The following is a 13577-nucleotide window of genomic DNA, read 5'->3' as shown; positions in this document are numbered from 1 at the left end:
CCTCTCCTGAGTAGCTGGGACTACACTCACCTGCCACAAAGCCTGGCTGTTTTTAGAGACAGGTTATCCCTCTTGCTCAGGCTAGTCTCAAACTCCTGAAGCTTAAATAATCTATCCACTGTGGCCCCCAGAGTGCTGGAATTATTTCGCCATACCTGAAAATGTTTTTTTTTTTTTAAGTTCTATTATTATTAATAAAACAATTTCATACATTATGAATGCTAATACCTTTTTATTATAAATGTCAAAAAAATATCTTCTGTTCATTTGTGAGCTGGAAAGAAATATACATTTTTAAAAAGTCTTGCTGGCTCGGTGCCTATAATATAGTGGTTAGGGTGCCAGCCACATACACTGGGACTGGCGGGTTCGAACCCACCCTAGACCTGCTAAACAATGACAACTACAACCAAAAAAATAGCCAGACGCCTGTAGTCCCAGATACTTGGGAGGCTGAGGCAAGGGAATTGCTTAAGCCCAAGAGTTGGAGGTTGCTGTGAGCCATGATGCTACAGAACTCTACTGGGGGTGACAAAGTGAGACTGTGTGGGGAAAAAAAAAATCTTACTGCTGGCAAAATCAAGTACTCTCATTTTTCTCAGTAACTTTCCAGAATGTTGTGTTTTTTTTTTTTTTTTTTTGGAGGCAGTCTTACTGTGTTGCCCTTGGTAGAGTATTGTGGCATCATAGCTCACAAGACCTAAAACTTTGGGGCTTAAACAATCCTTTTGCCTCAGCCTCCCAAGTACCTGGGACTATGGGCACCTAATAGACATCACTGGGCTAGTTTTTTGTTTGTTTGTTTATTTCTGTTTTTAGTACAGATAGAGTCTCACTCTTGCTCAGGCTGGTCTTGAACTCCTGAGCTCAAGCAATCCACATGCCTCACCAGGATTACAGGTGTGAGCCACTGCACCCAGCCTAAAACAATATTATTTTAGAGGAGAAAAGGACATCTAAGAGAGCATCAATTACGCAGACATCCTCAGTAGGTGGTGTCTTATCTCTGTTTTGCTACCTGTAAAGATAAATTTGTACCTCATTATCAGTATGGAATGGAGCAGACTAGTTTTAGGTGCTAGGCATAGCCTGTTAACCTAAAATTATAATTTGTATGTCCTTACTTATGATAAGTCAGCAAGGAATTTCCTTTTTTTTTTTTTGTAGAGACAGAGTCTCACTTTATGGCCCTTGGTAGAGTGCCATGGCATCACACAGCTCACAGCAACCTCCAACTCCTGGGCTTAAGCGATTCTCTTGCCTCAGCCTCCCGAGTAGCTGGGACTACAGGCGCCCGCCACAACGCCCAGCTATTTTTTGGTTGCAGTTCAGCCAGGGCCGGGTTTGAACCTGCCACCCTCGGTATATGGGGCCGGCGCCCTACTCACTGAGCCACAGGCGCCACCCTGCAAGGAATTTCCTTAATGAAGAATCCATGAGGCCAGTTCTTCACTTCTGACCTCAAGTGATCCTCCTACATGGGCTTTCAAAAGGGATATGATTGTAGGCAGAACATGACACCAAAGGCATAAAACATGAAGGAAGAATTGATAAGCTGGACAACATTAAAATTATAAACTTGAACTATTCAAAAGACACCACCAAAAGAATAAGACAAGATTAGGATAAAAATATTTGCAAAGAGGCGGAACCTGTGGCTCAGTGAGTGGGACACGGGCCCCATACACCGTTTGAGCCCAGCCCCGGCCAAACTGCAACAACAACAAAAAAATAGCCAGGCATTGTGGTGGGCGCCTATAGTCCCAGCTACTCGGGAAGCTGAGGCAGAGAATTGCCTAAGCCTAAGAGCTGGAGGTTGCTGTGAGCTGTGACGCCACAATACTCTACTGACGGCGACAAAGTGAGACTCTGTCTCTAAAAAATATTTATATAAAAAATATATATTTGCAAAGAACATAGCAAATAAATGACTATTATGCAAAATGTACAAATAATCCCCAAAACTCAACTATAAAAAGAATCCGATTTTTACAAATGGACAGACACTTTACTAAAGAAGGCATACAACTGACAAATGTAATAAAACATAATAGTAGGGAAATAGTAAAGTGACAAATTACAATGGTGAAATCAAAATGGTCAAAATCTAGAACACTGATAATACCAAATGCTAGTTGGCTGTGGAGCAATGGTAATTCTAATCCATCCATGTTGGGAATATACAATGATAACATCAATTTGGATGATAATTACGTGGTTTCTTGTAACACTAAATATATATATTACCCAGCAATAGTATTCATGGATATTTACCCAGTAAGTTAAAGACTTATGTGAACACAAAAAGCTGCATGAGAATATTTGTAGGAGTTAACCATTAATATATAGGCATTCATAACTGCCAAAACTTGAAAGCAACTGAGATGTCCTTTAGTAGGTGAATGGATACTGTGGAACATCCATACAATGAAATATTACTGAGCACTAAAAAGAAATGAGCTGGGGCAGCGCCTGTGGCTCAGTGAGTAGGGCGCCGGCCCCATATGCCGAGGGTGGCGCGTTCAAACCCAGCCCCGGCCAAACTGCAACAAAAAATAGCCGGGCGTTGTGGCGGGCGCCTGTAGTCCCAGCTGCTTGGGAGGCTGAGGCAAGAGAATCGCGTAAGCCCAAGAGTTAGAGGTTGCTGTGAGCCGTGTGACGCCACGGCACTCTACCCGAGGGCGGTACAGTGAGACTCTGTCTCTACAAAAAAAAAAAAAAAAAAGAAATGAGCTGTGAAACTATGATCAGACCTGAAAGAAACTTAAATACATCTTACTAAATGAAAAAAGGACAATCTAAAAAACTCCCAATTACATGCTCCTATATAATACTGTCAGAAAAGGAAAAATAAGACGGTAATAGGATCAGTATAGCCAGGACTTGGGGTGGAGTGATAAAGACAAAGTAGAGAGGATTTTTAGGATAGTGAAATTAATCTGTTTAATTTCAGATGGACTGGCACTATTATATATCTGTCCAACCCGAAGAATATACAACACCAAGAATGAGCCCCAATGTAAACTATAAATTCTGAGCAATGATGATGATATGTGACTGTAGGTTCATGAGGTAAAATAAGTGTACCACTCTGATGAAGATGTTGACAGTGGTAGACCTAAACCTGCTTTAAAAATACAGTGTATTTTAAAAAGGAACAAGTATATTAGTTGAAAAAAGTAAAATATACAAGAAGGACTTTAGAGCCTATGTCATAAGAGAGGATAAAATGTACAAAACTTTAATACATGTTAAATTAACCAGAAAGAGAAAAAAATTAGCAGGCATGTGGAAGAGAAAAAAATTAATGTGAAAGAAAATGGTAAAACATAACAAGCACACACAGTTATATACAATGAAGTCCAAGAAATGAAGACAGAGAAAAGAGTGCCAATTTTATGATACTCACTAAAAAATGCAAAACATTGATGAAAGCCAGTAGTGTACATGTAACAAGAACCGCAGCAAACACCATGATTAATAAAAGCACACGTCCACACAAGTTATATTATGACAGAATTGGCAAAGAAAGCAAAAAGCCATGAAGTATGAGAAGTGTCAAATTAACATCTATTTTTGATTCAGAAACATTGTTGTAGAAAGGCAGTGGAATGACATACCTGAAATGTTAAAAGAAACCAAATCTTTTGTTGTTGTTGTTGTTGTAGAGACAGAGTCTCACTTTATGGCCCTCGGTAGAGTGCCGTGGCGTCACACAGCTCACAGCAACCTCCAACTCCTGGGCTTAAGCCATTCTCTTGCCTCAGCCTCCTGAGTAGCTGGGACTACAGGTGCCCACCACAACGCCCAGCTATTTTTTGGTTGCAGTTCAGCCGGGGCCGGGTTTGAACCCGCCACCCTCGGTATATGGGGCCGGTGCCTTACCGACTGAGCCACAGGCGCCACCCCGAAACCAAATCTTAATAAGAATTTTATGTCTGGCAACCATCATTCCAAAATGAAGATATTTTTGAAGAAATAAGTTAGGAAGCTTATTGCTAGGAAACCTATTGTCTGTATGAAATGTTCAAATTAGGCCTTCAGTCTATAGTAAAAGGACACTGACAAGGAACTGCAGGCCATTGAAAGAAACTAGTAAATGTTAACTAGACATACCAATTATATTACTTATTGAATTACAATTCTTTTGATTCTTACTAAGAAATAAACAAAACAACAATTGTAAATGTAGGGCATAAGGTAAAAAATTTTAACAATCAAAAATAAACGTTCAAAGCTAAGATCTCAATCAGGGGAGATTTATTGAGCCAAGTTTGAAGATTTGCCTGGGAAAAGCGTAAGACAAAAAGCTTTTGTAGCCTGTGCTCTCCAAAGACAGATTTGGTAGATCCATATTTAAAGATAACAGAGTATAAAGAAAAAGGGAGAGAAATATGGTAACATGAGGCCTAAGAAATCTATGTTTTACATAACATAAAGTGAATGCCAGAAGAGAGCTAAGAAAGATGACTTTGGCTGGGGAAAGCACTTTTGATCTTGTCTTTGTGCCGCACTTGCAATCAACATTATTGGTGTGAGATTGAATAGATCTTAATTTTAGGAACTAAACTTCACACCATTGAACCACTCATAATTTGAATGTCTTGGCTTATGGAAGGCCAGCAAAGAAATTTTTCATGGATGATTTGTGGGAGCAGTACTTTGCTTGTATTTGAGGCCATTTACATTTATTTACATTTCTGTGACAATCTGGCTGATGCACAATGTTAGTAAAATCTGCTCATTTGGGAGTGGGGTGTCACATTACTGTCTTCAGGCTTCATCTTCCCTTTTGTATAGGAGTTCAAGGGGTGGTCCTAAGACTTTTATTTTCCTTTATCGTATAAGATGTATCTATGGTATAATGACATAAGGGGAAAGGACAGAGCTGTATGTGTACTTTTTTTTTTTTTTGTAGAGACAGAGTCTCACTGTACTGTCCTCGGGTAGAGTGCTGTGGCGTCACACGGCTCACAGCAACCTACAACTCCTGGGCTTAAGCGATTCTCTTGCCTCAGCCTCCCGAGCAGCTGGGACTACAGGCGCCCGCCACAACGCCCGGCTATGTTTTTGTTGCAATTTGGCTGGGGTTGGATTTGAACCCGCCACCCTCAGCATATGGGGCCGGCGCCCTCCTCACTGACCCACAGGCGCCGCCCTACTTATTTTCTTTATTCTTTCATTCATTCTTTTATTTCTTGGAGACATGAAAATGTCTCTCTACATGCCCTGGGTAGAGTCCCATGGCCTGAGCCTAACTCACAGCAACCTCAAACTCTTAGGGTCAAGCAATTCTCCTGCCTCACTCTTTCAAATAGCTGGACTACAGACACCTGGCTAGTTTTTCTATATTTAGTAGAAAAGAGGTCTTAGTTTTGCTCAAGCTGGTCTCCAATTCCTGAGCTCAGGCAATCCACCTGCCTTCGCCTCCCAGAGTGTGGGGATTATATGGTGTGAGCCACAATGCCTGGCTATCATTCAGTGAATTTAAAGGATTTTATGAACTATGTGCTCTTTGACACTTAAGCTGAAGAGCTGGCACAAGTCCTCAAGGTTGCATCAAAAGGATGAGGGTAAGTAGTTTGAGGAAAAGCAAAGAGAAGTTTATTAATTTGCTACCAAATGAGGCTAGAAACTATTGTGTTAAAAGTACAACATCCTAAGTATAAACTTAAATACAGAGCTGTAAGGTGGGTTTTTCAGCTTCAGGCTACTGCTGTTTAACTATTGTTGCTCATTGAGACTAATCTCAACTCTGATAAATACAATCTTGTGATTTCTGCCCAGATCAAAGCTTCTCTAGTGGTAAAAATAACAAAGGACACTTCCCTCCCCCTCGGATTACTGGCTTCAGGCAGAGATGCAGGGTTTTAGTTTCCAAAAGACTGAGGAGGGTGTTTTTGTTTTTATTGTTTTTTTGAGACAGTCTCAAGCTGTCACCCTGGGTAGAGTGCTCTGGTGTCCTAGCTCACAGCAACCTCCAACTCTTGGGGTCAAGCATCCTTTTGCCAAGTACTAGTGAACAAAACCCAGCAAAACCCATACACAACACCCAACCAACATAACCAACCACAGATTAAAAAGTTGGCTGCACATAGGTGTTATGGGTTGAATTATGTCCATCACCTCAAATTTATATATTCACATGCTAATCCTCAGGACCTTAGAAGGTACCTATGAAAGAGAATACCCAGTAAAAGTAAAGTCTAAGAGAACAAAGGTCTTCTCACAGAGGCCCAAAGAACACACCTGCAAGGTCCTCCCCGTGGTGACTAAGCTCTTAGGAATTTGTAGAAACTTAATTTACTGGGACCTAGAAACTACCACTTGCCTTCCCCTTTTGTAAAAGCCTGTGATTCCTTAAGCGCCCAAGCTCACTTTCTCTAGCTTGATTCAAACTGACCAATGAGAAGGGTACCCATGGACAAAGAGCCCTTGACTGGAAATAAAAGGGAAAAGACAGACCCAACTGGGGAATGGGGTCATTTTTGTACTGTAGTCTGCCTTGACTCCACGGGCTGAAACAAAGCCCTTCCTCCATAATCTTGGTGTTTAAGTATTCTTTCTCTCCATCAGGCCTTGTCTTCCTGCATAACCTGTATTTAAAAATAAAGTCTTTTCAAAGTGATTATGTTAAAATAAGGCTATTAGGGTTTGACTTAAGCAAACTGAACTGGCATCCTTTTTTTTTTTTTTTTTTTTGTAGAGACAGAGTCTCACTTTCTGGCCCTCGGTAGAGTGCTGTGGCCTCACACAGCTCACAGCAACCTCCAACTCCTGGGCTTAAGCGATTCTCTTGCCTCAGCCTCCCAAGTAGCTGTGACTACAGGCGCCTGCCACAACACCCGGCTATTGGCATCCTTATTAGAAGAAATTTGGGCAAAAGAGACGTAAGGGACAGAAATGGTAGCTCACACCTCTAATCTTAGCCCTATGGGAGGCCAAGGCAAGAGGATTGCTTATGCTTACAAGTTTGAAACCAACCTAAGCAAGAGCAAGACCCCATCTCTACTAAAAATAAAAATATTGAGATAGAGGATCAGGTGAGTCCGTGAGTTTTACAGTGCTGTGAGTTGTGACACCAGGACACTCTACTGCACTCTACTGAGGGTGACAGCTGAGACTCTTGTCTCAAAAAAACTAACAACAAAAACAACAAATGAAAAACAGTTAAGGACACAGATAGTAGCAAATGCTAGTCATTCAGTTAATTTCTTTTAAATGCATACACTTAAAAATGGTTAAGATGGAAAATGTTATTTCAATTAAATATTAGGGAAAAAATCTAATTGTATTTTTTTATTTTTCCTCCCAAGAGGAAAACAATTGTATTTCCATATACAATCAATAACAATTCCAAAATAAAACTAAGAAAATAATTCCATTTACACCATCCACCAAAAATATTTATTGATTATTTATTTATGTTTTTTGAGAGTGGCTCTCACTGTCACCCTGAGTGCAGTGCCATGGCATCACAGCTCACAGCAAACTCAAACTCCTGGGCTTGAGTGATCCTCCTGTCTCAGTCTTCCAAGTAGCTGGCTAGTTTTTCTATTTTTAGTAGACTTGGGGTCTCTGCTCTTACTCAGGCTGCTCTTAAACTCCTGAGCTCAAGCAATCCACCTGCCTTAGCCTCTCAAAGTGCTAAGATGACAGGTGTGAGTCACCTCACCCAGACAAAAATAATGTATTTAAAAATAAATTTTTAAATCATTGTTTACAAAAATTGTTTTAAAAAAATTAAAAATGTAGGTGCCTGTGGCTCAAAAGGGTAGGGCGCCAGCCCCATATGGCAGAGGTAGCAGGTTCAAACCCAGCCCTGGCCAAAAACTGCAAAAAAAATAAAAATAAAAAATGTAAATAATAAAAATACCCAGGCTGAAGGATAGGAATATTTAACATTTTTTTTTTTTTTTTTTTTGTAGAGACAGAGTCTCACTTTATCACCCTTGGTAGAGTGCCGTGGCGTCACACAGCTCACAGCAACCTCCAACTCCTAGGCTTAGGTGATTCTCTTGCCTCAGCCTCCCAAGTAGCTGGGATTACAGGCGCCCGCCACAACGCCCGGCTATTTTTTTGTTGCAGTTTGGCCGGGGCCGGGTTTGAACCCACCACCCTCGGCATGTGGGGCCGGCTCCCTACCCGCTGAGCCACAGGCGCCGCCCGGAATATTTAACATTGTTGAGATGATACCCAGCAAACTGATTTAACAGATGAAACAATCATTTTGTGGCTCCTTTTACAAGCATATCCTAGAATTTTTATAAAATTTCAAGAACACAAAATGATCTTTAAAAAGAAGGCTTGGTGCCCTTGGCGGAGTGGTTATGGCACCAGACACATGCACCAAGGCTGGCAGGTTTTAACCCGGCCTGGACCAGCTAAACAATAATGACAACTGCAACAGACACAAAAAATAGATGGGCATTGTGGTAGCACTTGTAGTCCTAGCTACTTGGGAGCCTGAGGCCAGAGAAGTGCTTAAGCCCAAGAGTTTGAGGTTGCTGTGAGCAGTGATGCCATGGCAGTCTACCAAGGGTGACATAAGTGAGACTGTCTCAAAAAAAAAAAGGGTGGTGCCTGGGCTCAGTGAGTAGGGCACCGCGCCATATACTGGAGGTGGCAGGTTCAAACCCAGTCCCAGCCAAAAACTGCAAAAAAAAAAAAAAAAAAAAAGCAGAGAGTATAAGGATATTCGTAATTTTAAACCTTTCCCAAAAAAAGGTGGTAAATTAGTATATCACAAGGAAAGACAGCAGCTTAAATAGATGGCCTTTCATTTTACTTAAAATGAATAAAATTGAGATACCGGAATAAAGGGATATATGTATGGTCACTGATTTTTTTTTTTTTTTTTTTGTAGAGACAGTCTCACTGTATGGCCCTTGGTAGAGTGCCATGGCGTCACACAGCTCACAGCAACCTCTAACTCTTGGGCTTACATGATTCTCTTGCCTCAGCCTCCCAAGCAGCTGGGACTACAGGCGCCCACCGCAACGCCCGGCTATTTTTTTTGTTGTTGCAGTTTGACCAGGGCTGGGTTTGAACCCGCCACCCTTGGCATATGGGGCCAGCACCCTACTCACTGAGCCACAGGCGCCGCCCTATGGTCACTGATTTTTGACAAAGATACCAGGATCACACAATGGGGAAAGTATGTTTCACCAAATCATGTGGGGATACTTAGATATCCAAATTTAAGAGAATTAAATTAAACTCTTATCTTATTCTAACCATAAAAACAAACTTAAATGGATCAACCACCTCATCGTAAAACTCAAACTTAAATTACTAAAAAAGGATAAATATTCATGACTGTATATTTAGTAAAAAATTCTTAGGTATGAAAAGTATAATCAATAAGAAAAGTAGGTACATTAGACTTTATCCAAATGAAAATTTTGTACTTCAAAAGATAACATCAAGAAAGTGAAGTTAGGCCAGGTGCCAGTACTTTAGGAGCCAAGGTAGGAGGATTGGTTGAGGCTGTTAGAGATAAACTTGAGCAAGATTGAGACTCTGTCTCTACCAAAAATAGAAATACTAGCTAAATATTGATTGTGAGTGCCTGTAGTCTCAGCTACTCAGAGGCTAAAGATTAAGAATTACTTGAGTCCATGAGTTAGAGGTTGCCTTGAGCTAGGCTAAAAAAAAAAAAAAAAAAAAAAGAAGTGAAATTAACCAGAATGGAAGAAAACATTTATAAATCACATATCTGATTAAGGAGCTGCACACAGTATACATAAAGAACTTTTTAGAGATAGAGTCTCCCTCTGTCACCCTGGGTAGAGTTCCCTGGCATCACAGCTCGCAGCTACCACAAACTCTTGGGTACAAGTGATCTTGCCTTAGCCTCCCTAGTAGCTAGGACTACAGGTGCCTGCCTCAATACCTGACTAATTTTTCTATTTTTTAGTACAGATGTGTCCTGCTCTTGCTCAGGCTGGTCTCCACCTCAACTCCTGAGATCAAGAAATCAATCCATCTCAGCCTCTCAGAGTGCTAGGATTTATAGGGATGAGCCATTGCATTCAGCCATAAAGAACTCTTATAACCCAATAAGACAAATTAAACAATTTAAAAATTGGAAAACAATATAAATAGAAATTTTTTCCAAAGAAAATATAAAATGGCCAATAAGCACATTAAAAATGCATATTATCATTTATCAATAAAATACAAATCAGAACCACAATAAGGTATCAATCCATACTCCCTGGGGTTGCTAGAATAAAAAAATCAGTTAATGATAAGTGTTGGTGAGCAAATAAAGAAAACAGCATTCTCATAAATAGCTTGCAAGAATGTAAAATGGTAAGGTGCTTTGCAAAACAGTCAGATAGTTCTTGAAATTATTAAACATACTTGCTATGTGCTCAGGAAATTCCTCTTCTAGTTACATAACTAAGAGAAATTAAACAGTTTTCCACTTAAAAATGTGTATAATAGTGCTCCCCTTAGCAGAAGTTTCCCCTTTTAGTTTCAGTCACTCATGACCATGTACAATCCAAAAAGAGATGGGTACAGTACATTTTAAGAGAAAGTCAAAGACAGAGACACAATAGTCATGTGACTTTTATTACTGTGTATTGTTATAGATGTTTCATAATATTTATTTCTTACTCTGCCTAATTTATAAATTAACTTTATCATAAGTACATGTATAGAAAAAAATGTACATTTAACTCTGAGTATCCATGGAGTTCTGCATCAATCACTTAACCAACTGTTGATTGAAAATATAGATTTTTTTATTTCCAAAACAAAAGTTTAACTCCTATTTATATAACATAGTCATCTAAAGATGACTTAAAGTATATGGGAAAATATATGCAAATATTACTCCATTTTACATAGGAACCAGAGCACGCATGGAATTTAGTATCTACCAGAGGTCCTGGAACCAATTTCTCATGAATACCAACAGACAACAGTATATATAGGGTTTGGTACTATCTGTAATCTCAGGTATCCATTGGAGGTCTTGAAATGTATCAGCTGTGGATAAAGGAAATAAGGTTATACACAGAAATAGCAGCATTATTGATAATAGTCAAAAGGTGGAAACTAACCTAGTATCCATTGACTGACAAATTAAGAGATGTACCAAATACTAATAAAAGAATATTGGCCAGGCACCATGGCTTACATCTGTCATTCCAACCTGGGTGACAGATTCTCTTTTAAAAAAAAAAAAAATTCAGGCAGCGCCTGTGGCTCAGTGAGTAGGGCGCCGGCCCCATATGCCGAGGGTGGCGGGTTCAAACCCAGCTCCCGCCAAATTGTAACAAAAAATAGCCGGGCGTTGTGGCGGGCGTCTGTAGTCCCAGCTGCTTGGGAGGCTGAGGCAAGAGAATTGCATAAGCCCAAGAGTTAGAGGTTGCTGTGAGCCGTGTGACGCCACGGCACTCTACTCGAGGGCAGTACAGTGAGACTCTGTCTCTACAAAAAAAAAAAAATTCTTTTTCCTACAAAAATGCAAAGAAAAATAGGAGAAAGAGAAGAAACCAAAAAAACCCACACCAAACCACCAGTGTGATTTTCCAAGTACTTCAATAGCAAGTAATATCAAATGTATAAAGACTTAAAAAAAAAAATGAACAAAGACTTATCCAAAATTCTGAAAAGGGAATACTTCCCTATCAATTCTAAGAAGTCACCATAATGCTATTAATGAAGATCAAGACATAATAAAAACAAATTGCAGGGTAGGCAACTTAGTGTTATGCACTGAGTTGTGTCTGAATGAAAATTAACATTAAAAAAATTCATGAGGGATGGGCTCATGCCTATGATCCTAACACTCATGAGGCAGGTGGATTGATAGAGCTTAGAAATTTGTGACCAGACTGAGCAGGAGCAAAACTCCAGACTAAAACTACCCGGGTATTGTAGCAGGTACCTCTAGTCCCAGCTCCTCAGGAGGCTGAGGCAAAAGGATTGCTTGAGCCCAAGAGTTTGAGGCTGCTGTCAGCTATGACGCCACAGCACTCTACCAAGGGCAACAAAGTAAGACTGTCTCAACAAGAACAACAAATCGATCAGACAGGTAGGGTGGCTCACACTTGTAATCCCAGAACTCTGGGAGTCTGAGACAAGAAGCTTACTTGAGCTTAGGGGTTTGAGACCAGCCTGAATAATAGCAAGACCCTATCTCTACTAAAAATAGAAAAAGTAGCCAGGGTTCATGATGAGCATTTCTAATCTCAGCTACTTGGGAGGCTGAGGCAAGAAGATCCAGGAGCTTGAGTTTGCTGTGAGCTACAATTCCACTGCACTTCAGTGAGGGTGGTAATAAAAAGAAATAATTAAAAAAAAATGTTTGTTTTTTTTTTGAGACAATCTTACTGGTCACCCTCAGTAATGAGTGCCGCAGCATAATATCTCAGAGCAACCTCAAACTCTTGGGCTTAAGCAACTCTCTTGCCTCAGCCTCCCAAATAGCTGGGACTATAGGCACTCCCACAAGCCAGGCTATTTTTTTGTTGTAGTTGTCATTGTTTAGCAGGCCCAGGCTGGTTTGAAACCGCCAGCCCTGGTGTATATGGCCAGTGCCCTATCCACTGAGCTATAGGCACCAAGCCAGAAGTTTGTTTTTTGAGAGAGGGTCTCATTGTGTTGCCCTGGTAAGAGTCCATTGGCGTGAACATGACTCACTGCAAACTCAAACTCCTGGTCTGTAGTGATATATGTACATAAGGTTAAATTATTAGACTTATTATTAATATGAGATTTAAGGAATGACTCTTATAGCTCTGTGAAACTACTGAATTATATGTAGTTTGACTGAATGCACTTAGTAATATCCAGGGGACAAAAAAAAAATCAAACATATTTGGTCTCAAAATTACTGAGGCCTGGCTCAGTGCCAGTCAAAATATTGTTCTTAAGCATCTTGAAGGACACATGTGATCCCCACCCTTTTGTTAATACTGTGACAAATTACTAATTTTCTTTTTTTTGTTGTTGTTGTTTTTTTGTAGAGACAGAGTCTCACTCTATTGCCCTCAGTAGAGTGCAGTGGCCTCACACAGCTCACAGTAACCTCCAACTCCTGGGCTCAGGCGATTCTCGTGCCTCAGCCTCCCAAGCACTGGGGACTACAGGCGCCCGCCACAACGCCCAGCTATTTTTTGTGCAATTTGGCAGGGGCTGGGTTCGAACCCATCACCCTTGGTATATGGGGCTGGTGCTCCACCGAGCCACAGGCATCACCCAAATTTTCTAATCCTAAATTCTTACTTCAAAGCAGAAAAAACTATTAGCATAAGAAAGGGCACATTCTATCAGATTATCAATTAAAAAATGAAGATAAAGCATGCAACAAAAGCATAAAATATAAAGTGATGAAGAAAGATACTCATCACTTACTTATGCAGATGCATTTGGTGTAAGAGTATTTTCTTTTCTTTTTTTTTTGAGACAGAGCCTCACTTCTCACCCTGGGTAGAGTGCCATGGCATCACAGCTCGCAGAAATCTCAAAGTCTTGGGCTTACGCGAATCTCTTACCTCAGCCTCCCAAGTAGCTGGGACTACAAGCACCCACCACAACGCCTGGCTATTTTTTTAGAG

The 13577-nt window shown here is 40.4% G+C and overlaps 2 protein-coding genes across 12 annotated transcripts in view; one reads left to right on the top strand and one right to left on the bottom strand.

Annotated features, from left to right (window-relative positions):
- LOC128579199 (probable ubiquitin carboxyl-terminal hydrolase FAF-X) overlaps nt 1–13577 on the top strand; it is a 294928-nt gene that overhangs the window by 9813 nt on the left and 271538 nt on the right. The gene's annotated exons all lie outside the window — the stretch shown is intronic.
- The window catches only part of LOC128579203 (eukaryotic translation initiation factor 2 subunit 3-like), a 37224-nt gene continuing 34278 nt past the window's right edge, over nt 10632–13577 (bottom strand). For all 9 annotated transcript variants that reach the window (XR_008378070.1, XR_008378072.1, XR_008378073.1 and 6 more), the window contains one exon: nt 10632–11001. Coding sequence is in view for 1 of the 9 variants with exons in the window: in XM_053581421.1 (XP_053437396.1) it covers nt 10889–11001 (113 nt within the window). In the remaining 8 variants the exon portion in view is untranslated. The remainder of the gene's footprint in view (nt 11002–13577) is intronic.

Source organism: Nycticebus coucang, chromosome Y, assembly GCF_027406575.1.
Source record: "Nycticebus coucang isolate mNycCou1 chromosome Y, mNycCou1.pri, whole genome shotgun sequence".
Lineage (NCBI taxonomy): Eukaryota > Metazoa > Chordata > Mammalia > Primates > Lorisidae > Nycticebus > Nycticebus coucang.
This window is presented reverse-complemented; position numbering and strand designations above follow the sequence as displayed.